The 25,137-nt window shown below is 40.6% G+C and overlaps 2 protein-coding genes across 2 annotated transcripts; one reads left to right on the top strand and one right to left on the bottom strand.

The window, feature by feature from the left end:
- The first annotated feature begins 192 nt into the window (after positions 1 to 192).
- PPID (peptidylprolyl isomerase D) lies at positions 193 to 7,969 on the top strand. Its single transcript, XM_081926300.1, has 10 exons — positions 193 to 373; positions 2,193 to 2,333; positions 3,190 to 3,296; positions 3,964 to 4,152; positions 4,526 to 4,648; positions 5,422 to 5,528; positions 5,688 to 5,829; positions 6,879 to 6,965; positions 7,052 to 7,094; positions 7,476 to 7,969. The coding sequence occupies exons 1-10, from the start codon at positions 289 to 291 to the stop codon at positions 7,562 to 7,564; spliced, it is 1,113 nt and encodes a 370-aa protein (XP_081782426.1). The 5' UTR covers positions 193 to 288; the 3' UTR covers positions 7,565 to 7,969.
- On the bottom strand, positions 7,958 to 25,137 carry ETFDH (electron transfer flavoprotein dehydrogenase). Its single transcript, XM_081926299.1, has 13 exons — positions 24,722 to 25,137; positions 20,603 to 20,746; positions 19,934 to 20,163; positions 19,390 to 19,471; positions 18,541 to 18,659; positions 17,731 to 17,808; positions 16,303 to 16,449; positions 14,624 to 14,764; positions 13,716 to 13,859; positions 11,124 to 11,292; positions 9,611 to 9,793; positions 8,790 to 9,011; positions 7,958 to 8,587 (listed from the first exon to the last, which is right to left on the bottom strand). The coding sequence occupies exons 1-13, from the start codon at positions 24,753 to 24,755 to the stop codon at positions 8,424 to 8,426; spliced, it is 1,857 nt and encodes a 618-aa protein (XP_081782425.1). The 5' UTR covers positions 24,756 to 25,137; the 3' UTR covers positions 7,958 to 8,423.

Raw genomic sequence — 25,137 nt, 5'->3', positions numbered from 1 at the left:
AATTTACTCGGGAGAGTCAGTAAAGACGGGAAGGGCCAACCAAAACAAAACGACCGTGCCAAAACACGCTCGGGCTTCGATGTCCCCAGCAGCAGCAGCAGCAACCTCCGCCGCCATGCGCTCTTCTAGAAGCTCTCCTCTGAGCTACAGGGAAGGAGGGGCGGCCGGCGCGCTTCCCCCGCCTCATTTGAAGCAGGAAGGCGGAGCCTCCACTGCAGGCCGCAGCGGAAGGCCGAGCCGCAGAGGAGGCGGCGGCGTGAGGCGGCAACAACAGCAGCAGCAGCCGGCATGTCTCACGAGTCTCCTCCCTGCAAGCCCTCCAGCCCGAGCAACCCCCGGGTGTTTCTCGATGTGGACGTTGGGGGAGAACGAGGTGCGGGCGGGGAGAGGCGAAATGGCAGAGAGGTCGGGGGGGGGGGCGGGGAGGAGAAGAGGCGGCGGAAAGCGCGCGCGGAAGGTTCCCCGGCGGCGGGAAGGGCGCGAGGCCGCCTCCTGAGGGGCCTGAGGGGCAGGAGGGAGGGAGAGATGGCCGGCTTAGCCGAGGCCCCTTCGGGGGCCGGCAAGCAGGTGGCCGGAGGACCGTCTGCTGTTGCTGCAGCCGCCGCCGCCGCTGTCCAATGTTCTGCAAGCTCTGCCTTAGGCAACAGGGCGGGCAGCGGGAGGAAGCGGCGCTGCCCCCGGATCTTTTGTATCGTTTTCCCCTCGCCCGAGTGGGAATTCTCCCTCAGGCCGCCGTCGCCGCACGGAGAGGAGCGCGCCTGTAGCGCGCGGTGTATATATAGTAAAATATTGGGGAAGCGGGTTGGCGGAGACGGGACCACTTAAGGACCCCCCCTCCGTCCGCTTTCCCCATCATTAAAAAACAAACAAACCCAAATTAGAATAAATCCCGCGAAGTCCCTCACTGCACAAACAGGACTCGAGAAAAAACGTCCTGCCCTGTCCTGCTTTATATGTTAAATATAAAATAAGTAAAAAAATAAAAATCCCCTCAGAACAAGCGATTTCCTCATCAGCAACCTGGAGTGATATGTTCGAGGAAAAGCTTTTACGGCTTTATCGCGTGTATTTGTGTCAACCTCGACTCTCCAGATTTAAGGAGTGCTAAGGCAGGCTAGAAAATTCCAGAACTAATTTCTTTTTCCTGGCTTGAACTACAGAATTATTGTAAAAATATATATATCGCTTTCTAGTGTTATATATCGCTTCATTTCGCCCAATAACATGCCTGCACAGATTCTGATTTTTGAGGAAAGGGTCACATAACAGCTATTCTGAGTGGAAAGCCTGAGATCAGGATACTTTAATAGAGAACCATAGAATTGTAGAGTTGGAAGGGACCATGAGGGTCATCTACTCCAACCCGCTGCACTGCAGGAATCTTTTGCCCAACGTGGCACTCAAACCCGCAACCCTGAGATTAAGAGTCTCACCCTCTATCAACTTGAACTGTCCCAGATGTGAACGATCTGAATGACAACGTTGCTTCCCTTCTATTAAATTTCCCTTTTGGTGTGTGATTTTTGTTTACCTTTCTGTGCAAAGTAAGAGTTTCCCCATCACATTGAGGTTGGAGCTCCCTAAAGTGCAGTACTTGGGCATATGCAGAATTGAATTAATTCATAACATGGCATATAACAGCTATATCTGGTTTCAGAAACAAGGCATGGCCTCAAATTAATGGCAGCAATCAAGAATCAGTGTTCCCATTCTGATCAGAAGTACTTTGGAATGGGAAAAGCTGGTATTTTAAAAATGCACTGTATAATCTTCAATGCACTTGTCAAGGCAAAACACATGGCCTAAGGCAGACTATCAAATTTGTGTTGATTAGGATTTTTCTAACCGTATGCATATAGACTAGTAACACCACCAACAAGCGGCACCCAAGGTGAACAATGGGCCTCTCCCATGTTATTAATAAATAGTGGCACTCAGTCAAGCATGGGTGCCAGATAAGATAAATTTGAGCTTTACCTAGGTTGTCACTGGAATTGCACAATCTTGGCATAGTAACTAGAGTGTTTTATTGACTCGTGGAAAGCCTATGCTCAAGTCACTTTCTAGCCGTGAAGTTATTTGGGTATTGTGAAAATACCGTTGGTGAATTAATGGTACGCTATACAAATATACATGAAGAATGCAGGATGCTGGTATGATAAAATAAAACTTTGGACCTCTCTTCATTCCAGCTGGCCGAATCGTATTAGAATTGTTTGCAGATGTTGTACCTAAAACTGCTGAAAACTTCCGTGCATTGTGTACTGGAGAAAAGGGTATTGGACCAGCCACTGGAAAGCCTCTTCATTACAAAGGATGCCCCTTTCATAGAAGTAAGTTTGTTTTGTTTTTGTTTCCTTGGGTTAGCTGAAAGGAAGATTATACTTGTTTTAAATCCTTTCCTTTATTTTGGTGTCCTACTCTTCTGTTTAAACGAAAACTTCCATGGTGAAGTATAATTTATAAATGAAACAATAAATAACCACAAAACAGACAAAAAATACAACATAAAAGAGCATCACCATTAAACCAACAAACTGAAGCTGAATCCTGACAATAAGTAGGCACTGTTGGTGGGTGGGCTCAGTTCTTTGCTCTGTTGTGGATGAAGTTGCGCTCCCTCTAAAGAAACGGGTTTGTTGTATGCAGGTGCTCCTTGATCCCGCTCTGTCATTGGGTGCCTAAGTGGCAAGAAGTTCTTTTTCCAGTTACTTTTGGTTATCCAACTACAGCCATTGCTGGACCAAGATAGCCTTGCCATCACCTTGCTTGCTCTGATAACATCCTGTTTAACATCTTACACAAGTGTTGCTTATTGTGTGGGGATGTGGGATGGAGTTTTCTTGGTGGTTATACTAGTATGCAGAAATCCCTGTACTCAAGAAATGTACCATATTTACTCAAGTCTAATGCGCCATCAAGTCTAATGCGCACCTCAATTTTCAGAATCTTGAAACTAAAAGAAGTATTTGCTGGTGAATGTAAATGTGCTATTGAATCTAATGTGCGCCTTAATTTTCGCAACATAATTTGGCCAAAACTGGTGAGCATTAGATTCGAGTAAATATGGTATGTTCACTTAAGCTTATAGATTTATAATTTATGCATTACATGAAATGTAATTAGGTTGGACTTTGGAATGTTGTCCAACCTAATGCTAGCTTTCATCTTTCTGTGTTCAAATTGCAGTTATCAAGAAATTTATGATCCAGGGTGGAGACTTCTCACATCAAAATGGAACAGGTGGAGAAAGCATATATGGTGAAAAATTTGATGATGAAAACTTCCATTACAAGGTAATGGCTTAATAATTAAAATTGTCACTTGATAGAATTATAAATGTTTTTTTTATTTTTACCATAATGAAATGTGACTTTGCCTTAAAAAAAGTTTTATTAAAGCTTTTTTGTGTGTAACAAACAAGCAAATAAACAAATAAAATTACATATAGTGTCTCCACTTTCAATTCATAGAGTCTTTTTCACAATTCATTTTAAGTAATTATCTGTATAAGGTCAACTCTAGCTGAAGTATATTTAAATATAGCTAACATTTAACAAGTATCTCATTTGAGGGAAATGTTTCAGACTCCTACTTAATATGAATTCTTGAGATCTAATATAAAAGTTGTTAAATGTGAATAAGATACTTCAAATTAAATTCTGCACATTATCTTAAATATCTTATTTAACTTTATTATTAAGTTCGTTGAGTGTCTGGGTTATTTATTACCCTCAAGCTTAATAATTTCCTTTGGACAGGCACAAGCCTTGCTTGGCATTGTCTCTGCTTCAGGAACAGCTTCTCTGCCTTTTGGCTAAGATCATGTGAAAACATTCACTACGTTAATTAAGATACCGCAAGCCATTTTCCTTGTAACCTTTTGTCTTGTTAGCAGGATGTCTCTGATTCTTCATTCATGAATTATTCTAATCAGAATTACACTGGTATCTTTTTATATAGCACGATCAGCCAGGTTTGCTCAGCATGGCAAATTCAGGATGCAACACTAATGGCTCCCAGTTCTTTATCACAACTGTGCCAACTCCTCATCTTGATGGGAAACATGTCGTCTTTGGCCAAGTGATCAAAGGCATGGGTGTTGTAAAGCTACTAGAAAATGTTGAAGTAAGGGAGGAAGAACCTGCTAAGGTAAGCTTCAACAGCTTTAGAAGAAATCCTTTTTCAATATTATAAATGAGTCAAGTTTTAAGTGTGAAAAACAGCCCTGCTGATTTCAGATGGCTACTGAATGGTAAACCAAAGGTGTGCATACAAACTTGGGTGGTAGGTTGTTGGCTGAATTTGGCTGGGACTTGTGGCAAAATCTCTTCTCTTGTAACAGTTACACGTATCTAGTAATTCCCATTATTTAACTGGCATTCCGGCAAATTGTATGATATTGGGTGGAAAACTGCACAATGGCTTGAAATCAATAGCACATATTGCATGTTTTCTGAAAATTCAGAGTAAGCTGTCTTTCCCAGATAAAGTTGCCTTTCATGTACTCTTATTATTTTTACAGTTATGCATCATCGCAGAGTGTGGTGAACTGAAAGAAGGGGATAACTGGGGACTTGCTCCTATGGATGGTTCTGGAGATACTCACACAGATTTTCCTGAAGATTCTGATGTGGATTTAAAAGATGTAAGTATCTCTTCTCATCGAGAAAAGATGTTAGTGATGCAGTGGGAGTTGTAAGGAAACAGAAAATGAACCTCTCTTACCAAAAACAGAGTAGCATTTATTAAGACAGCACAAGGTTGTTGTGAGGGAAATGGGGAAAGGGAGAAAAATATATGCCACTCTGAACTCCTTGTAGGAAAGGTGAGATTTAAATGTAATAAAAGAAGCGAGGCTGCTGAAGATCTGGCTCAGGCACCACCGATCAGCAATGGCTGCAAAACCATGTGCAAGATGCTTTGCAAGCTCCAGTTGACCATTGGGTCTTGCAGAGCGCTGTGGGCAGGTTTTCACAAGGCCTGATGTTCAGCTGACTCATAGGCAAGGGAGTAAAAAATATCAGTGTACTGCCTGCAGACAGCACACATAGCAAAGGGTGCATTGGTCATACAACAAAATACTAATGGGCTCCTGTATCAAGAACAAATACTACAGAACAAAAGCCACACTTCATCTCAACTCATTCAGAATTTAAGTGCCAAATGAGTTTAATCCAAGCTCTTCACTAGGCAGAGTCTATATAATCTTTTAATACGCCAACTGAATAAAGATACAATATAGTAAAGTGTTTTTCTGACCTATGACAAAGTAATGTGTCATTACATAGTTGGTTGTAAATCCTGTCGCACTGAGGTTTTACCCAGATTCTAAACTTGCAGGCCTTCTCCTAAAAAAACAGGGAAATGTTTTGCAAATTACAGAATGATACCATCTCTCTCTCTCTCTGTTTTTGGTAGATTCACCAGGTTGTGTCTATAGCTGAAGATGTAAAAAATATAGGTAACACTTTCTTCAAATCCCAAAACTGGGCAATGGCAGTCAAGAAATACAGCAAGTCTTTAAGGTAATGAAATTGGGGATTCGAAACTAACATGATCCAGATATTCTGGGACTGATCAGAAGCATAAATAAACCATTCCCCCCTTTATCTGCTTTAGCTAGTGTTGCAAGTTAGACATGTGGTAATTAAATAATGCAAATTCTGTCATTTTATTTTGTACAGGTATATTGAAGCTTCTAAAGCTATAGTAGACAAGGAAGATTTAGCAAAGTTGAATGCTGTAGCATTGAGCTGCTACCTAAACATTGCTGCTTGCAGACTGAAACTGTTGGAGTGGCAAGATGCAATTGAAAACTGTACTAAGGTATATTGCTTATATTTTGGCTCAGAAAAATTGATAAAGTAGAATCCAACAAACAATTTATGACACAATTTTATTTAAAACAATATGCATAGCAAAGCATTCTTAATTCTTATCTGTCCAGTTTCTGGATTCATTGCATTAGGTCAGCATTGATGAAAATTTTAAAACTAATAACCTGCCATTTCTTGTTTGGCCCTCAAATACTGTAGCATTTCCCCCTTATCTCCCTTTTTGTCCTACACAATAAAATTCTGTTGAGGCATTTTTCAAGCCCAATTTAGTGTTCCACAACTCTGTCATATTTAAATGCTCTTGCCATGTGCCTTGATGCATTCATGTTTAGCATCTGCATGTTGGGATGTATTGCTTGGGCCACTGATCAGTAACACACAGATAGGCCAACACATGTCTTAAGAGATAAAAACATAACGAATAGGGGAGGCATGCAAAATTTATGCAGACCTACATTGTGTTATATGTACCTACATATGCCCCAAGAAAATCAATAGGAGCCCTCTTCTGTGTGTCCTCACAAGCTGAGATTCAGTATGTGGCTATAAGAAGAAATTGCTTTAGTGTAGCTTGATTGAATCCTTGGTAATTTTGTGATTAAAATAGTTTGGTACTTAATAGCGATTGATCTCTAGGTGATGTAAATTGGTTATCCGAGTAGCCACAAGGTGTCGGTATACAGTCCAGATCTTTTTCAGTCTTCTTTCATACTGATTGTTCAGCATGGTTCAGCGGCTACTTAAATGGATAGATACCAGAATGTCCACAAAAGACTGTGTAGAGGAAAACAAACAGCCATTTATGTTTTCTATTACTTGGGCACACAGGAAGGTTTTGTTGCTTATCAGATTAGCGACTTGAATTAGGCTGATAAGGGGAACTAGCTTTTGCTTGAAAGAAACCTAGGAAGGAGTTGCATCATTTGTTTCCTTGCTAAAAACTTCTCACGAGATGCTGCTGCTCAAATTATTGCAGTAGCTGGTTTTGCTTACTGAATCTTAAGAACTATGAGAGATACTGTTCTTATTATTTTGCAGGCTCTGGCCATAGATCCTACAAACACCAAAGCACTTTACAGAAGGGCTCAAGCTTGGGAAGGAACAAAAGATTATGATCAGGCATTGGTAATTACAAGTACTTGGTTTGACATACAATGTTAAAGTAAGATATACATAAACATATTGCTTACTTCTTTTCTTTTTCTTTGAAGGCTGAGCTTCAGAAGGCTCAAGGCATAGCACCTCAAGACAAAGGTAAAGTGTCATTCTGCTTAATACCATTGACTAGGTAGCCTTTTGAATAAGCTGCACTAGTTTCACCGCAGACTGAAAACATTTTTTTGCTACTTGAGCCAGTATATGTATCCCATTGAGGGTGGGGAGAAAAGGGAAGAGGGCGTTATGTACTCTGAAATGAACATGCATGACTTTTAAGTTACACAAGCTATATTCACACTATTTTCTCTCCTGCGTTTTGACTAGCTTATTCTTAAATCAACCCTCTTTTGTGGAAAATGAATTTTTGGAATGGGAATTTGTATTCTAAATAGGTTACTTTCGGAAAAAGGTGTGAAAGTTTCCTGCAAAAGCATAGGACAGCAATTTTAACCACCTTTTGTTTGTTTACTTCCACAGCTATCCAAATGGAAGTACAAAAAGTTAAGCAGAAGATAAAGAATGAGAAAGAAAAAGAGAAGGCAGCTTATGCAAAGATGTTTGCTTAAGTCAAGATAATTTCTCCTTAACTTGTGCACTGATAAAGGCAGGATTAGTATGAGTAGCAGTGACAGTGTGTTATTGACTGTCACTAATACTGATGCTGTTTCACATGTTTACATCTTGGCTTTTCTTAAGGTTGCATATAATTTCAAACATCTTTCATTATTAAGTTAAATGGTAAGGCACTTAACAGTAGTAGTATTTTAACCTAAAAAGTGTATGAAAAACTACTTCGTAAAACTTCAGAACGATCGAGTGCAAAGAATTTGAACAAAGTTTGGTTACATACCAGAGGCTTAAATTCAACAAGCTATTTCCATCCCTTTTATCCCTCCCTTGTAACTCTCATTACTGAAGATTCAAATGCTGTTAGAATGGTGTTGAAGAAATAAACTGAATTTGTAATCATATAGGGAGAGCATTCTTTATTACTTGAACAAAATCAAGTTATATCAAACAACCCCTAGCCAGCAGTGCTCTGTACCTTGTGTTACATATGATTGATGTCTGATTAATCTTTACAATCAAAATCCACTGAAGTTTAGCCTTCAGCTTTCATATATTTTACTCTGGGTCACATCCATTATTAGTGTTCAGGTCTAGAGAGGTTGGGCAAATCAGACCAGATTGTACTCAAACTGTTCTTGTTCCACTTTGATAGACCAAGGCTTATTTGAGTGTACTTTCCTATTGCATCTGAACACGCAGACAGTTGCATTTACTGCTTCAGGTACTACCAAGTTCAGCATTCAATAGAATGCTAACCTCACAGAGGACCATTTGATAGCAGCTCTTGAGAAAAATGTGGCAAACCCAAAGTTGTATGGTTCTGCAGCTAGGGTGTTCTTTTAGTTTTGATCAAGACTACATTCCATTATAAGCTGGTCCACCTCCACCTTCAGGTACAACCCAGTTAATATTTTGGCTGGGATCTTTAATATCACATGTCTTGCAATGGACACAGTTCTGAGCATTTATCTGTAACCGCAATCCATCTCCAGTTTCCACAGGAACATATTCATAAACTCCTGTAAAAAGGAAAATTGAATTTAGTGGAAGAAGTAACCTAATTCTAAAAGTACAGTAGAATTTAGCCAGAAAACGCCCCCATCAAAAACCAAGGGGTCAAGCTGATAAGTGAAGTTATGGTATGTAGGACAACAAAAAGTGGAGGAATGGGGGAAAACAAACAAACCTGCAATTCCACACACTACAAATTGTGCTAGGTACCTGCAGGGCAGAATCGTTGCTCAGGTCCATCATATATAGCTAAGTTATGATTGACAGGAACACTATCATCTTTCAGAGTCAAATGAGCTGGCTGGTCATGTTCGTGATTCGTGCCACTCAGAGCCACTGAAGAAAGCAAGTCAAAACTGATTTTTCCATCAGGTTTGGGGTATTCAATAGGTGTACAGTCTTTGGCTGGCTTTAGCCGCATTGCATCTGTCCCTAAAATATCAGCAGAGGGAAAAACTTAAATATAAGCAAAACTTAAATTATATTGGTTTCACCATACTCTAGTAAAGGAGCATATCAGTACCATCTTCTAAGTAACTTTGCTTCTCTGAAGGAAATGCCTCTACTGCTGTGATGTGTTCCACAACTGGAAAGGGGGTAGTGGTGAAGGTAGAGTAGGCATGATCTCTCCCCCCCCCCCTTTTTTTAAAAAAAGGATATATCTTGAGGGGTAAAAAAAGTCCTGTAGGGCACTCAGGAGTGCTCAATAACTTAAAAAAAGACAAATTTTGGGGGATCCTGAGAGCCATAAAGAACGTGGGGGAGTCATATAAATGATGCAAGGTATCCACTCCTTTTCTATGGTGTTGGCCTGTTTGTGGAAAAGATCTCAACAGGAAAGAGTGAGCTTCCTTGCACAATAGTTACACTTCCTCTCCTTCCCTCTGCAGTCTGTTCCTAGTGGATCCCCCAAATCAACAGAGCACTGGACTGTCCAACAGATTTAGGGGCATGGTGGTCTGAAAAGGAAAGGAAAGAAGAAGGGAAAGTCTCATGGCTGCTGTCCAGATGCTGTCAATTTAGAAACCTACCTGGATGCTTTAGGGTCCAAGGTTCCATTCCTCTTAGTATCCAGTAAAATATGCCTGTGTAAATCATTCCACCATACACACCCAAGGGTCCATGGCATGAAGGACGGATATTCCTGACTGCATAGAGTTCTTTCCATACCCAGGATTTTTTCAGATTGTCTTCATATTCAGGGACATCAACTCCTAGAAACAAGGAACTGTTTATTAAATGTTTAGAAAGTCAGTAGCATATTACAGTTCCACTTCCAAGGAGATAACTAGTGCTACTGATAAGAGCCAGGCTTTCTATATTTTGCAACAAATCAGTAGTTTACATTTGAGAAAATATAAATCGCTTGGGAGAGCCATACTTCAATAATTTTATATCTGAATGGATACTGAAAAAGCAGAGTGGAAGACAACTTTGAATACGGTATGTATATATCATTGTTTACTCTTTGAGTTTTACACTAATAAGACCAAAAATTAACATGTTTGAAGGCTGTTGAAGGATAGTAACATTTGTTTCTATTTAAAAGTAGTAAAATTATACACTACAGAATTATAACACAGAGGTTGCAATTCTGTGCACACTCGAGGGTAAGCCTAATTGAATTCAGTGGGATCCACCTTTGACTAAATGCACAGGATTGTATGGCACATGATTAACCGTTTAAAAGCTAAACATAGGCTTTTTCCCATGTACTAGGTGCTAACTTTTTAAAAACAGCGAATCTGCGTTTAAAATGAAGAAAAAAACACCTTGCATTTAAGATGAAAACAAAAGTGATTTTAGACAGCAACTTTAGTGGAAATACTATTTTTTTTTAAAAAAAAAGTTGAAAAGCAATGCAAATACACATATAAATTTTCAGCCTGTAATTTCCAATGTAAACTTCAGATTAATCTCACTCAGTGTCATTTGATACCTGAAGGGTGTGACATGCCATAGCAGAGACTCAATTGGCAGGACTAGGCAAGGTATTATAATTAGGCTCCACTCGTAAATTCCTTCCATTATATCTGCAATATGGTGATGAGGCTTTAGGGCAGGCTTGTATTGTACTGGTCCATTATCCACAGGTGATAAAGAGATGGACACAGGTGAGTCAGTAAGGTGGAGACTTTTTTTGCATGGTGTTTTTCATGCTTCCAAGGTCTGTGCCAGCGGCTTTTTTTTTTATCCCACTGTTTTGCCTGGGGAAACCCTCTGTTTACCACTGAATCAGAACAAATGGCAACCTGCAGAAAAGCCTATTGCTGTTTCTTCCAATTTAGTGGTAATAAAGGTTTTCCCAAGGAAAGTGTCAGGACAAAAAAAAAGACATGGAAAACGCAGGCCTGTGTCTGAAAAGTGTGCAAAAGGAAGTCTGATGAACCCTCAGTGTACGCTATTGAATTGTGGGCTTTCTACAAAGCTGTTTTAGGTCAATACACCAGTGACAATTAACTTGGCTTAAAGAGCTCCTTAATATTTAGAACTGTCATTGATCAGAAAGCATCAGTGATAAACATTCATATCATGCCATCTTACCCAGTGTTTTTGATTGGAGATTCTCATTCGTTAGTTGGTTGAAAATGGCTTCTGAAGCCAGCATACCACTTTTCATTGCAGTGTGTGTGCCTTTAATCTTAGGAACATTCATGAAACCTGGACTACAGCCAATAAGGAGTCCACCAGGAAAAGTGAGTTTAGGTATGGACTGCGGAGATAATAATTAATTTATTAACTATTCATGCAGAATAAGAAATATTGTTTTTTTAAATCAAGCAGTCACATTTTAAGTTTGATTGCATTAAGCGGATTAAAGCATACTCCTTTACAGCATACTTGCATGCTCTTCTGCATATCCCAAGCCATTATGTCTACATTTGAGGCTAGAACCATCTATATATTGAGGCATAATCTATTCGGCCTGTAGATTCATCATGCACTGTTTTTCAGAATTACTATTCCTCATTCTTTCTGAAATTCTTCAAAGCCTACTAGACCTATATCCTTCTACCTTAAACTAGAAGTTTCAGCTGCTTGTCTCCAATTTCCCAGCACTACTTCAACCTTTACATCAGTATCTACTCATCTCTCCATTTCTTTTTTAAAATTTAATCCTACCCTCAGAGATACAAATCTAGATTACTCCAAGCAGGTATATCTCATAACATAATATTTCCAGTTATGTGGTAACATCAATTACAGTATATATTCATACCAGCCAAAAAATTCATAATGTGAGGCTGTCCCAACCTTTCGCCTTCTGCTGTGTGCATAATAAAGGGTACCAGCCTCCTGAAAATGTGTCTTTTGTTTTCATCCCCTTTGCTGACTTTGTTTTATTTATTAGCTTGTCTGTCGAAACTAGTTGTCAGATTTTTCTTGTACCTTGAAGTCAGTGTTGCACCCTCCAGAAGTTTCTCATATGTAGCTATCACTAGTCTTGCTGGTAACAATCATGCTATAAAGCAGATCAGTATTATCTCCCAAAAAAAGCAATACCAACTCTTTATCTCTTCCTTTTCAGTCTGATGCAACTGGAGCTACTGCAGTAAAACATTTGCCATTCTAAACTCCATTAGCATTACAATCCACTCCACAAGGAAGCCAGGAGCGTTGTTTCAGGGTTGCTGTTTTTAAAAGGCCAGCCCAGACACTCAAAACTACACTGCCTCTGCTTCCCTCTTGCAGTGTTTAAAGAACACCGTCTTTAAATAAATTAACTTTGAACCAGGGAAACCTTTAGCTCAAACAAGGCATTAAAGTGCAAATGCAGTGGTCCAGAAAAATAGTCATAAAATGGGAATACCTATAAAAAGAGAACCAAGAACACTACCCACAGAGGCAAATTTTGTCTCTTTCTGTTATCTATATAGTTCCTGAATATGATATCAATAAAGAAGAAGGATTCTAAGTGTTATATTTTAACTCCATAGCACTAAGAATGACATCTATGAACCTCAACCTTTTAAAGAAGCTACTGAACTTTTCAACTGCTACATCAAGAGACAGGAACTCCTGACATCCAAGTATCAGAGGCATTATAAATAAGAGCAAGTATCATTCATGGAGTACTTCTAATCCATTTTTACACCCCTGCTAGATTTCTACAGCCAACTAGTATACCTGAAAGGTGAAAAGGGTTTGGTTATTGTAACCACTAGCATTTTTCTAGATATGGCTGCATCAAATAATTCAGAACATCTTTCCTCTCTGGGTGTATTCGACAGATTTAGTAGAGCATGCTTTAAAGCTATGGATACAGATTAAAAAGATGTCTCTGGAATACTGCAGCAATTGTAAAACTAGCAGGTTTTAGTATAGAGAAAAGTAAACTTAAGCATCACCTACAATGCAGGTAAACCTTGAATCGGAACAGCCACACAACTAGTGTTACAAATGCACAGAGACTTCGGCTTAGCCCTTCATAAAATCTATGGATCAGAAGTAGGGTTCTACTGCCGTTTTCTTGTGAACATGTTTCAATTGGGCTTACATGCAGAAACCTTGCCAATTCAATGTCGCACCAAGCCACACCAGATGTATGTTTAATTACAGGAATATAGAATTCACAACCAAGATATAAATTATTTGTGAAAATTTGTACAGTTATGCTGAGGGTTATCGCTCCAGGATGAGGCCGGCTAATCTTACCCATGGATGAGACTGTGGTGCAACATTTCCCAGGACAGTTTGTAATATCTCTTATTTTGACATTTAAAGAAGACAACCAGAGACATTTATTAACTATTAAGCAACAGTCCAACTAAAGCGTTTTGTCTTTACTAATGCTGCTGTATTGATAGGTTAGATCAAACCAACAAAAATATATTACAGGTCAATAGGGTAGCTAGCAAAGTTTAATACAAAGTGCTTTTAAAAATCTCAGATGCAAGGAGGCTCACTCCTGTCTCTTGCAGGAGGATGCCTGATGTGACAGGTCTGTCTATCATCTAGAAGCAAATCATTTGCCCCCACAGAACTAGTGTTTTTCTCAAATACAAATTTAGTCAAGCAACTAAATTCATGATTGATTAAGACTGCTTCTATCAGATGGCAGCTTTTTTAAAACAACAACAACAACAAAACACAACAGACATTTGAGGAAATAACCTTGTATTACTAAAACATCACCTGGAAGCCACCTTCATTAAGAGCTCGGGCACCATAGGCGATTCTCTTTCCACCTTCTAAAGTAGGCTGTACAGTTGGATGGTGCTTCCACCTCTGAAATTCCTTAAATGGATTCAAGTAAGGATTTTGATAATCCAAACCGATCTATAAGACATAATGCGAAAATACTTATTTTAAAAAACAAACAAACCTGTAGGCTATTACTAGTAGGGCATACAAAGCTTCAAACACACTCATTTCCCTATTATGCTACTCGCTGGATATATTTAGCTTACTTTGGATTTCAGTATTACAAGAAGTAATTTTGTCCCTATGAAATGTACGGCCATGCAGCTTTTGTGTGAATAAGTGATTCAAGAATTCTGTATACAGGCATAATAGCTCATATACATATTCTTCCCCTGAGAAAAGCTCCAATTTGAAAAGCATGTGGCCAGTACTTGGGGACTAACCAAACCTCACACATCATGGAGAAATGTTTTCAAGGTAGTAGTTCTTGAACCCTGCTAACCTTGAAGAAGTTAAGCACTGACAATCTTCCGTACTGAACATCACAAGTAAAAGTTAAAAAGATATGATGTATGCAAGCAACACTAATACAGTGGTACCTCAGGTTAAGTACTTAATTCGTTCCAGAGGTTTGTACTTAACCTGAAGCACCACTTTAGCTAATGGGGTCTCCTGCTGCCGCTGCGCAGCCGGAGCACGATTCCTGTTCTCATCCTGAAGCAAAGTTCTTAACCTGAAGCACTATTTCTGGGTTGGCGGAATCTGTAACCTGAAGCGTATGTAACCTGAGGCACCACTGTATTAGAATTCTATATCTCAGTGCCATCCATGAACAAACTTACATCAGAAGCAAAAAATGTTCAAAAAGTTAAGTTTCACTGCAAGTACAAAATACTTACCACAAACCCCAAAGCTACTAGCGGTTCACCCTCATCTAGATGATAAAGAAATGATCCTCCGTATGTATGTCTGTCCAAAGGCCAGCCAACGGTGTGCTCCACTCTTCCTGCTTTCCATTTCTTTTCATCAATAAGCCACAGCTAGAAATGGGGAAAATCCAGGCAATGCAGTTCAGCAAAGACATTACTAGACTTTAAACCAAAGTGAAACTGCTATGTGTAACTTTCCATACTACACAATTGGACTCAGTGCTGAAAGCAAATAGAAGTCTTCATCTTTGAAACCTTCACATTTAATCTATAACCTATTGGCTTGAGTGAATGAGCTGTCAAATAATGCTGCAGTGGCAGGTCTTTGTAAGTGGGGCAAAAATGGGTGGAAAATATAATTTATTTTCACTTATGACCCCTCTGCCTGACACAACTGTTTATTTATTTATAAACCATATATATATATATATATATATATATATATATATATATATATATATATATGGCAGTTTTACAACATAAGAGAATAAAAACAATAAAAGTATCCATAAGGACATCAATAAATACTCATTGGTTAAAAAGTAATATTCATATTATAAAGCCCTGTGTAAATAGTTTTCAAAAGTCATTTGAAATAAACCTCTACTGAGTTTCACAGGACAGGTCCTGCCTCACAAAAAGGCTCAACCTAACCTTGGGAGTGTGGGAAATTCACTCCCATTGGTAGTCTCACTTCTTTTAAAACATACCGATTGCTTACAATGAATTTTCTGAATCTGAAGCAGAAAGGTTTTTCTTCACTTAAGTCCCAAATCATGCCCACACCTATTAAAAACAGTTTTCAGTGAAGAGGTTTAAGACAGTGATCAGCAGTGTAGAACAGGTAACTCAGGAGCAATTACCTGGATTAATATCCATGTTCTATCTTTGGTATGCTTTCTTTTTAAGCTTCTATATTTAAGCTTCTATTTTACTTGCATTAGAACCATTTAAAGCACTGCTAATAATATGCCTTTTCTAGAATGGCTTGGGATGGATAGAACTACTGCCATGAACAACAGGACCAGTTTATGTAGCCAACACTATTTTGGAAACCAGAGTTTTTAGCCATCGTTCTAAACACAAGATAGCTTGCAACAGTGAAATAAAACAGCCACAATACAGAGATGGGGCCTGCAGCCCTGTAATACCTGGAAAATCTTTCCAACTTGGCTGTGCCTTGGGTCTCCCTTTAATTCAGGGACAAAGACAATTAGCCATAAAGGCTAAATGTTGACCTTAAAAAGAAACATTGAGACACTTCACTTGTGCATTGTTTACAAGCCAGAACTATTTAACATATGAAATCTGTTTGTCCTAAAATTAAAAGCTTGCATGAATAAGAATGCTGAGAATAAAATTGGAATACAGTGACTTCTACCAAAGAAAGCCACAATTAGTTATTGCAAGGTGGGGAAAGTGGCTGTAGTAATCCTTTAGATCTAGAACTAACAAACTAAAGAACGGATCAAGGTACTACACAGTAAGCATTAGCTAACAGTAAGATTAGCTAAGCTTTCCCAAATTTTCATACCATTTCTATTCTGAAAAAGCTTTAAAATGTACCCTGAGACAATGTCAAATACGCTTGTGTTGTGGGATTCAGAGAGCAAACCTTGGATTGTAACCGATCAATAATACAGCGATACCTCCTTAAGCCCAATGCCGTAAGTCTGGGGTTGGCAGTTCTGCCTTAGATTGTATTTGTTGTACAACTGCTTTGCAAGATGGCCGTGACAACCTTCTGCAAACACGGTGATTTTGGCATGCAGCTCCAAGCCTCTTTCAAACGTAGCCTGCCGCAGAAGATAATAAATACCATCATTACACACATAATACGTATTTGAAAGTGAAGTCTGTTTGGCGAGATACGCTGCAAGCAGTTGTGTAACATGTTTTCATTATGCCATGTTGCAGAGAATCTTCCAAGCACCTGCTTTGAATGCAGAGATCCCAGCTTCAATCCCCAGCATCTTGAGGGAGGGCTGGGATAGTGCTCTGTCCGAAATACTGCCCCTCCAAGCCTCTCTATCTAGCCGTTAGGGGTCTCCTCGGGCCATGCCCCTCACTGGTGCTTCTCCATGCCCTACTTAAATCCTTTTGCCTGGCAGAAATATGTCCTTCAACTGTGACAATGTCTATTGCTTGCCTGGATAGGGAAGGGTGTGTGTTAGCTCTCTTGCCTCTAAGCTCTACACATCACTGGCACCTAGACCCTAGGAAGTTCCTGATGTGGGAATACAGACTCTCATTCTGCTTTAAACATTAGAAAGGAAAACTGGTAGGAAAGATTGTAAATCAGCAGTTCTTTTCCTACTTAAGTTAGAGCCAGTTTAAACTTTGTGCAGCCAGCTTATGCTTGCCTTGTGCACACTGGTATATGTGTATGCTGCATATACTAAAATATTAAAGGGTGATGCTCATTCCCAGCACTTAGTAGGGGAAACAGTTCAAGTGTCCTGCAGCATATTTACTTCATTCTGTCTGAGACGTACAATTACAAACACCACTATAATTGTAGGAAGCACACTTGGAGCAAACAGTATAAATTGACCCTTGATGCCAGGCTGATAATGAGTCCCCCCACCCCCTCATACACTATTTCCTTGCATGTTCTTTTAGTCATCTCTGTTTTAAGTTAATCTACTCAGAACTTTAAGGAATATACTGAAGTGTTTTAATTTTTCTTCATTATATGTAGAGTCCCTTATAAGTATTTATAACATCTCTGCTTCTTTCTCTGCATGGTTTTAAATCTACTGGCTCTCTGGGTGCAGAATGCAGAGATGTCTGCATAGTCACATGTCCTTCAAAATGCTGTTTAAACAGTGTCTTCCATTATACAACTTCTGTGGCAATAATACAATAATGCCTGTGCTCATCTCAACCCTGGAATTTTGAGCCATATTTTTCGAGTATACTACCTTTGTGTTTACTTAAATGCCTACATTAAGCTGCAAATCCAACACCATCTTCATACCACCAAGCATATAGCAGCAGTTTTACAATATCCATTTTTATGAGGAGCCATCCAAGTGAAAAGCATGATGTTAATAAAAAAGTAAAGGAGCATTTACCTTGGGTGCCCCATCCTTTTGGATGCCAACATCATTTGTGGCAATCCCTTTCACACTGCCATCTTCATGGAAAAGAACCTATGGGAAGGAAATCAAATAAAGATCTGTTATTTCAACATTCTGAACATGAAGCTGCAAACAGAGTTGTGCAATTTTATTGTTTGTACAGCACCTAGTTGTAGTCACCCGATAAATATATTTATTATTATTAATTAAATTTGTATACCAGCCTTCATCCAAGGATCATAGGGCTGTTCACAACAGTAAAAGCACAAAAGAACACAAAATACATAATGAAAAAATGGAATAACCCTCCTCCCACAAGCACAGTTAAAAGGGCATAGAATGTTAGTCAGCCCTGGTTATAGAGAAACCTTTTTGCTTGGCATCTAAAGATATGTAATGAAAGCACCAGGCGAGCCTCCCTGGGGAGAGCATTCCACAAATGGGGAGCCACTGCAGGAAAGGCCCATTCTGGTACAGTATCTGCATGGAATATCCTGGAAGTTTTCAAAAACCTAAGGATGCAAATTAGATGCAGCAAGATGCACCTGTCCTGCATCTGAGTTTGTCAAAAGGCATCAAGTTGTCCTCCGTAGGAGACAGCATGCTTGATTAGACAGACCTTTGTTCTGCTCAGGAGGGCTCTTATGTTCTTACATCAATCTGCAAACAATATACTGTAGTGATTATTTGTGTAAACTGAATACGTTCATTCTAATAGGTGAAAACCTATCTTAGGTGTCATATGAAAGTTTGACAAATCTCACACATGCACACAAACATGAATGGCAACAGCTCTGCCAGTACCTCAGCTGCAGCATAGCCTGGGTAGACTTCAACACCAAGCGCTTCTGCTTGTTCACCCAGCCAGCTCACAAAATGCCCTAGACGAACTATGTAATTCCCATGATTAGTCATCGGAAGTCCTAGTTAAAAGGATGAAACACACCACAATTCATTTCACGAAACAGTAAACACTAAGACTAGTTCAGAGTTACAATTCTACCATACGCATCAGCTTACTAGCAGGGTGAAGTTACAGTTTATGACTTAATTAACTCAGCCCTGTGCTCACAAATCTTACCACTGAACAAAACGTCTTCCTAGTCTGCCTGCTGTACCTATGTTTCAGTCTATGTTTTAGTAAACATAAAGTCTCTCATAGTTTACAAAACATTTTTTCTCAGGTTCAGTGCAGGAGATTCTTAATTGCCTCAGACACCAAATCAACTGACTTACAAGCTTGTCCTCAACACAACTTATAAACTACAGTGCATGTACTGGAACAAAGTGATGTGACATATCTTCACTATAAAGCAGTGGTAGCTAACCTGCGGCCCTCCATAAGTTACTGAACTCCCATCAGGTCCAACCAGCATAGCCAGTTGTCAGGGATGAATGGGAGCCCCATTCCAGCAACATTTGGAGGGCCACAGGTTAACCACTCCAACTGCAGAGGCACTGTGTAAGCTGGTTCAAGTTGTTTTTAATTTTGTTTTTTAAACAGTTGTAACCCACCCTGAGACCACACGGTGAAGGGCAGGTAATAAATTTAATACTTCTAAGCAAAAGAATAGCTCATACAAGCACTTTATACCCCAGCTCAAAACAAAAGATTTACACATAGAGGTTTTTCGTCTTCATCAATAACTGTACCTGGAAGAATAGGAACTGGGATTCTAGAGTTCTTTGTTAATATCCCAAATTTGTCTTCTGTTACAGAGGTATGCAGTGGAGCCTAAGAGAAATGAAATAAAAATAAGTAGAAATATTTTACAAAACTTCCAACCCCCTTAGTAAGACATTTGAATACCATTAGCACTATAGATTCACATAAAATTGGAGCAGACATGTTTATGAGTTTCAGGGATGGTAATAGATGTCAGATTAAGCAGAAATAAGAAAAGAATGAAGTGCAAGAAAGGCACTTGTATTCTACTGCAGGTTCTGATCATTAAAGGCAGCAAGCTAAATGATTTAGCAGATAAAGGTATTTGGCAGAATTTTATTTATTCTTTGGCAAAAGATACTTTACCAAATATCTTTATAATGCACATTATTTCCCCACATACTTTCTATTTCATAGCATTCCGAGGAAACATATTATATATAACTATTTTAGTAATTTCCTTTAAAATCACTAGCATGCATTCTAAACAGAATTAAGCTACAACTGAAAAAAGTTGTAGAAAGCTCTTACCCCGCGTTCTTTCCAATCTGGGAAAAGTTCGTTTAAGGCACGTGGCTCAAGGCAAGCTCCAGAAAGTGTATGCGCACCGATCTGAGCAGCTTTCTCCACAAGGCACACGCGGATCTCTTTGCCGTGTTCGCTAGCTAACTGCTTGAGTCGGATAGCTGCAGCGAGTCCTGCAGGGCCTGCTCCAACTACAACAACATCCGCTTCTTCTGCAAATCTCTCCATGCTTATCCCTTTAACAAAGAGCCATATACCGGAAAGTCAAATGGAGGCTAGGCCCTTGCTGTCAAAATCAGCTGTCCCTCCCCTTCTTGAAGTCTGATCTTGCAGCCACAAGTGGAGAAAAAAAAGTTTTGGGTCAAGACTAAAAAAATAAAATAAAAAATGGAATAGAACTTATAGGTATCTTTCAACTGTGGGTTTGCTAGGATGCACTTCAATGACCTTTTACTGGCACTGTCCCACATCACAGCTAGACGGCAACTTGAAGCTCTTCCTGGGATGTGGCTGCTGCAGTTGCATGCTGACAGCTTCTGGGAGCCGCAGCTGAAAGCTGAGTGCATGGTGGGGACCAGAGTAGGACAAACTACCCCACAGGCGACTAGGCAAATAGCTATTTACAAGCCTGGTTATGCTACAAAAATGAATTGTACTTAAAAGTTTGTCACTTACCTTCCCACCGGTTGTCTTTGTCCCGGGGGTGGATAGTATAGTGGGTCGTGATACGTGGCACAGTGGAAGAAGCCCATCGTGCTGCGCACAAAGGAAGGTGACAATCTTTTCCTGCTGACCTCAAGGCATACAGACAACGATGTGCTGTTGCAAAGAAATAAAACAGTTCTGAGCATTCAATTTTTGTTACAGCTCTGTAACTCGGACAACAAGGACACAAATATTCTGCTACTATATTAGGACCGTTTATTTGTACACTGTATGATTTACATAAATATCATACCATTCAGAGAAGCAGTCTTAGATGTAACAGTTACATTAATGTTGGGTCCCATATCAGTTCCAGATCCTACGTTTCCGCCGTCTCCTTTTAGTTGTCTAGTGCAGTGTTAAAAAGTTGATCATCAAAGATAAGCCAGGCATCACCGCAGATCTCAATGATGCCTTACAGTAGAGGTTTTCAACCTTTTTGAGTCCACAGCCCCCTTGACCAACTACATTCTTTCTGCAGCACCTCTGTGTGGCTCAGGAGCCCAGTTATATCTCTCCTTGCCTGCAGAGCTGGCAGCCTCTCACCCTTTTTCGAACACCCTTCCTTGTGGAGTGCTCCCTTAGCCTCCTCTCCTCTCTCCTTGGGAGGCTTCCAGGCAGCCACTGCTGCAGCCCCTGGTCTTTGAGCTGCCCTGCTCCCTGCCTCAAAGAGAAGTGCCTCCTCACACTGCCCCATAGGGGTCTAGGACTCGTCCAACAGCAAGGCTTGGTTGACTGGCTGGCTGGGCTCCCTCGCCCACTTGCTTGCTTACTCCAAGGCCACCTCGGTTCCTGGCAACCGACACCCCCTGGCCAGCCCCAGAGGCACCATTTGCCTGGGGAGCTTGTAGCCAGGGCTGCTGCAACGAACAGCTGTGCAAGCCTTTAGGAGGCAGAGAGGGCATCAGAGGAGAGAAGGAAGGAAAGAGAGAAAGAGGCTAGTGTTGCCCACGACACCCCTGACCACCATTCAAAGCACCCCAGGGTGCCAAGGAACATTGGTTGAAAACCATGGCCATACAGCTTTCCCACACCTCTGAATATTTGCTGTAATCCATATGTTACAAAAACATATGTTATAAAACATAATGAGCTTTACAGTGTCTACAACGAATAAACTCAAAATTGATTTAATGCTCACAAATGAACTCAACAGGTGACTTAGCTATATGCATGTGTGTGTGTGTGTGCACACACAGACAAAATTTCATAGTCCATGGGTAAGTTCTATACCAACACACACTTCTATGTAAGCAGGAGAGCTCGCCATGAACTCTTTTGATTCTGTCTTTTCCATTTTGACAGCTCGCCATGAACTCTTTTGATTCTGTCTTTTCCATTTTGGCAGCTTACCCAACGGCTAAAGTTTTGACCAAGTAACTACTGTTCTGGCTTGCTAGCAACCTAGATCTTTGCAGTTTGGGTGCCTATTCAGATATGATTGCTACAGTACAAGGCCAGCACCAAAAGCTAGGCCATGTAATGAAATTAAGAGGAATTTGGACAGAAACTCTCTGGAGTTGCAGAGCAGGAAGTGACTGTTCCTAAATGAGAGGTGTGTACATTTGTAGCCCGGGTTACTAGAGAGAACTGAGCAAGCAACTCCTGCCACTGTAATCAACAGCATGACATAACAAAAGAGTTGGGCTGCTACTTATACAAGGTCATGTTTGACTATAGATGAATCCACCCTAGTTGTTCAGCATGGAATTTTCAAACTTCTGTTTACTCACTTTTTAGGAGGCCCTCACACAACATCATCATCCTGCTCTTTCCCTGTTGTACTTCCATCTTTTCTCATTCAACAGAGTCTGACTTTTCCCAGAGAACAGATGAGTAGAATAATCATCACCAGTGTAGACATTATTGGTGCTACTCTTCTGTCCTTTCAAAATGACAGGACTTTGACATGTGCACCACCATGGTGGGTAGGTGAATCAGCTCAGTACACATTCATAATAACTACTGCAGGGGCACCATTTTATCACTCCATATTTTTGCACTACAATGCTTTACAAACTATGTTTTAAATACAACTAAACTGAAGGCTTTACAGTGCTTAACCTATTAATTCAACAAAGTTATTTTTTTAAAAAGATTAAACATTCCTTCCTTGTTATTAACAATAGCCACTTTACTAAGATAGCATTTACGTGAACTGGTCTTTCCCAATTTTCTACCCACTGCAGCTATGTCACATCCACTTGTGTAGGCAGAACATAGCAGGAAGAACATACAGAATAAGTGCAACATTTACAGCAGGGTGGAAAATCAATTGCGCTTGTAGTATACAGTAAAAGAGCATTGCTTATTAACACTAGGAGCCACTTGTCTGAAAGCAGGCTATATGGCCTTTCTGGCAATGTGTGACAGCAGTCAGTCCCTTGATAATATATACTTAAACAATTCATCAACCCCCCATGCTATATTATTATTATTATTATTATTATTATTATTATTTATTATTATTTATTCCCCATCCATCTGGCTGGGTTTGCCCAGCCACTCTGGGCAGCTTCTAACAAAATATTAAAATACAATAGTCTGTTAAACATCAACAGCTTCCCTAAACAGGGCTGCCTTCAGATGTCTTCTAAAAGTCTGGTACTGTAGTTGTTTTTCTCTTTGACATCTGGTGGGAGGGCGTTCCACTACCAAAAAGGCCCTCTGCCTGGTTCCCTGTAACTTGGCTTCTCGCAGCGAGGGAACCGTCAGAAGGCCCTCGGAACTGGACCTCAGTGTCCGGGCAGAACAATGGGGGTGGGGACGCTCCTTCAGGTATACTGGACTGAGTCCGTTTAGGCTTTCTACTTCATAAAGGACTTCTAGATAAAACATACAATTATTTGCACTTAACATTATTAGTATGTAAAGGAGAACCAAGCTATTCTACTTCTGTCCTACTTTTCTTATGCTTGCCAATTGCAGCAAGCTATTATCATTGCTATATTACCACATGATGCAAAAATCCAGATGACCATTCATCACTGCTGCCTAAAGAACTGATAGTGGTAGGTTTCTGAAGGTGGTAGGAAGCCGGTTTTCCCTCATCTCATGTGCTCTATGTGGCTGACCATCACATCCTCTTACTCCTTAACCAGCAGCAACCACTCATTGGAGTAAGATCTTTCAAGTCAGAGGCTATGATTTTCAGGTAGACTTCTACCAGGTAGAGATGAAAGAAAAGTGGAGGAAACGGAGACCAAAAAACACCAGCAAGAACATTTCAAGCCTCCATTTCTGTCCTTCCAAGCTGGTTCTTAAGATTCTTGCAAGGGATTCATAACAATCATTGCCAATACATAAGCGGGGCTTTTTTAAAGAGTCTCCCTTCCACAAAAGGACTGGTCTCTGTCCAAACAAGATCTGTTTTGTAAGAGATCCTACAGGTGACCTTTACCCTGATTTTACTTCTGGCCAGCAGGGGGAGATGAAAGAGGAGAAATACCCAGGGTCAGCTCTGAAAGAAATAAATATCTGGTGTGGGTCAGCAATCCCACGTGAAAAGGCGACTTCTTTCTTGTAGCTTTGTTGTCAACCCCATTCTGTTGACCCCTGTTTGTGCATACTAAGGTCACAGCCTTGCCTTTTCCTAGGCTTGACAGGTGGGGTTCAAAACCAAACCCCGACAACACCTCTGACTCACAGAGCTGCTCCGTGCACATTTACGCTGTTGGACGCTCCCCCTTCCCTTACACAGAGAGACACAAATCAACACAGCATTGCTACTTAATCCCCTGACAGCTGCCATCGAGCCTAAGCACATTTCGTCAGGAGCCAAGGAGCAAGGCGTGTCTAGAATCAATCTGAGGGGGACAACGCTCCCCCAGAGGAAAACCACTGCTTTCATTTTCCACTTCCCACTTCTAATGGTGGGAGCCATGACTTACACCAGGATTGAATGCACATTTATTTCTAATGTGCTGGACATGCATGCACAAGAGCATTGACCCTGAATCAATGCTCTTCGTGAAAGAAAGAGATGGCTTATCGACAAACAAAACACAAGCGTGCAAAAAATTATGGAGATTCAGGGCGAAACTTACTCGCCACGGCACGTCCGGAAAGCAGGATTTAAATGCACTTTACCTTGACGGGAAACTTTGCAAGCAGGAAGCAGCATGGCGCTTAGCGAGAAGGCTCCTGGCGATCCAAAGGAGTGGGTGGGCGACCAGCCTTTTTTTTGGGGGGGGGTCCTCCCACAGACGCTCTCCTATGTCTCCCTCGCTTGCTTTGCGGAGTCTCACGGGGATCTTACAGCTCGGCCCCCGTGCTCCTCCGGGTTCTCAAGCAGCTGCAGAAGCCACGAGCAGAATTCGCTGGCGTCGAAGTTAACTTGCGCAGGCAGGACACACGTTGGGAAATGGGCGCGACCTCCCAGAGTGACATCCTATTAACAAACAAACTTAAAAAACAAACAAACTATAATTCCCAGGATGCCCCGCAGGAAAGGGCTGCGCCATATTCACGAGTCTGTCCGCCGGACTTGAGGGCGACGGGAGTGG

Source organism: Podarcis melisellensis (genome assembly GCF_964234715.1).
Source record: "Podarcis melisellensis genome assembly, chromosome: 9".
NCBI classification, from domain to species: Eukaryota; Metazoa; Chordata; class Lepidosauria; order Squamata; family Lacertidae; genus Podarcis; species Podarcis melisellensis.
The sequence above is the reverse complement of the archived record's forward strand: the minus strand, read 5'-3'. Positions and strand labels throughout refer to the sequence as shown.

What these genes read in the sequence shown, in the direction of transcription:
- PPID (XM_081926300.1), top strand. Translation starts at nt 289, where the DNA reads ATGTCTCACGAGTCTCCTCCCTGCAAGCCCTCCAGCCCGAGCAACCCC. An exon ending in AAATACAGCAAGTCTTTAAG is followed by an intron (nt 5,529 to 5,687) that starts GTAATGAAATTG and finishes TATTTTGTACAG; the next exon opens with GTATATTGAAGCTTCTAAAG. An exon ending in CAATTGAAAACTGTACTAAG is followed by an intron (nt 5,830 to 6,878) that starts GTATATTGCTTA and finishes ATTATTTTGCAG; the next exon opens with GCTCTGGCCATAGATCCTAC.
- ETFDH (XM_081926299.1), bottom strand. Translation starts at nt 24,755, where the DNA reads ATGCTGCTTCCTGCTTGCAAAGTTTCCCGTCAAG. An exon ending in CAAAGACAACCGGTGGGAAG is followed by an intron (nt 20,164 to 20,602) that starts GTAAGTGACAAA and finishes TCTTTGTTAAAG; the next exon opens with GGATAAGCATGGAGAGATTT. An exon ending in AAAAGGATGGGGCACCCAAG is followed by an intron (nt 16,450 to 17,730) that starts GTAAATGCTCCT and finishes CTTCTGCGGCAG; the next exon opens with GCTACGTTTGAAAGAGGCTT.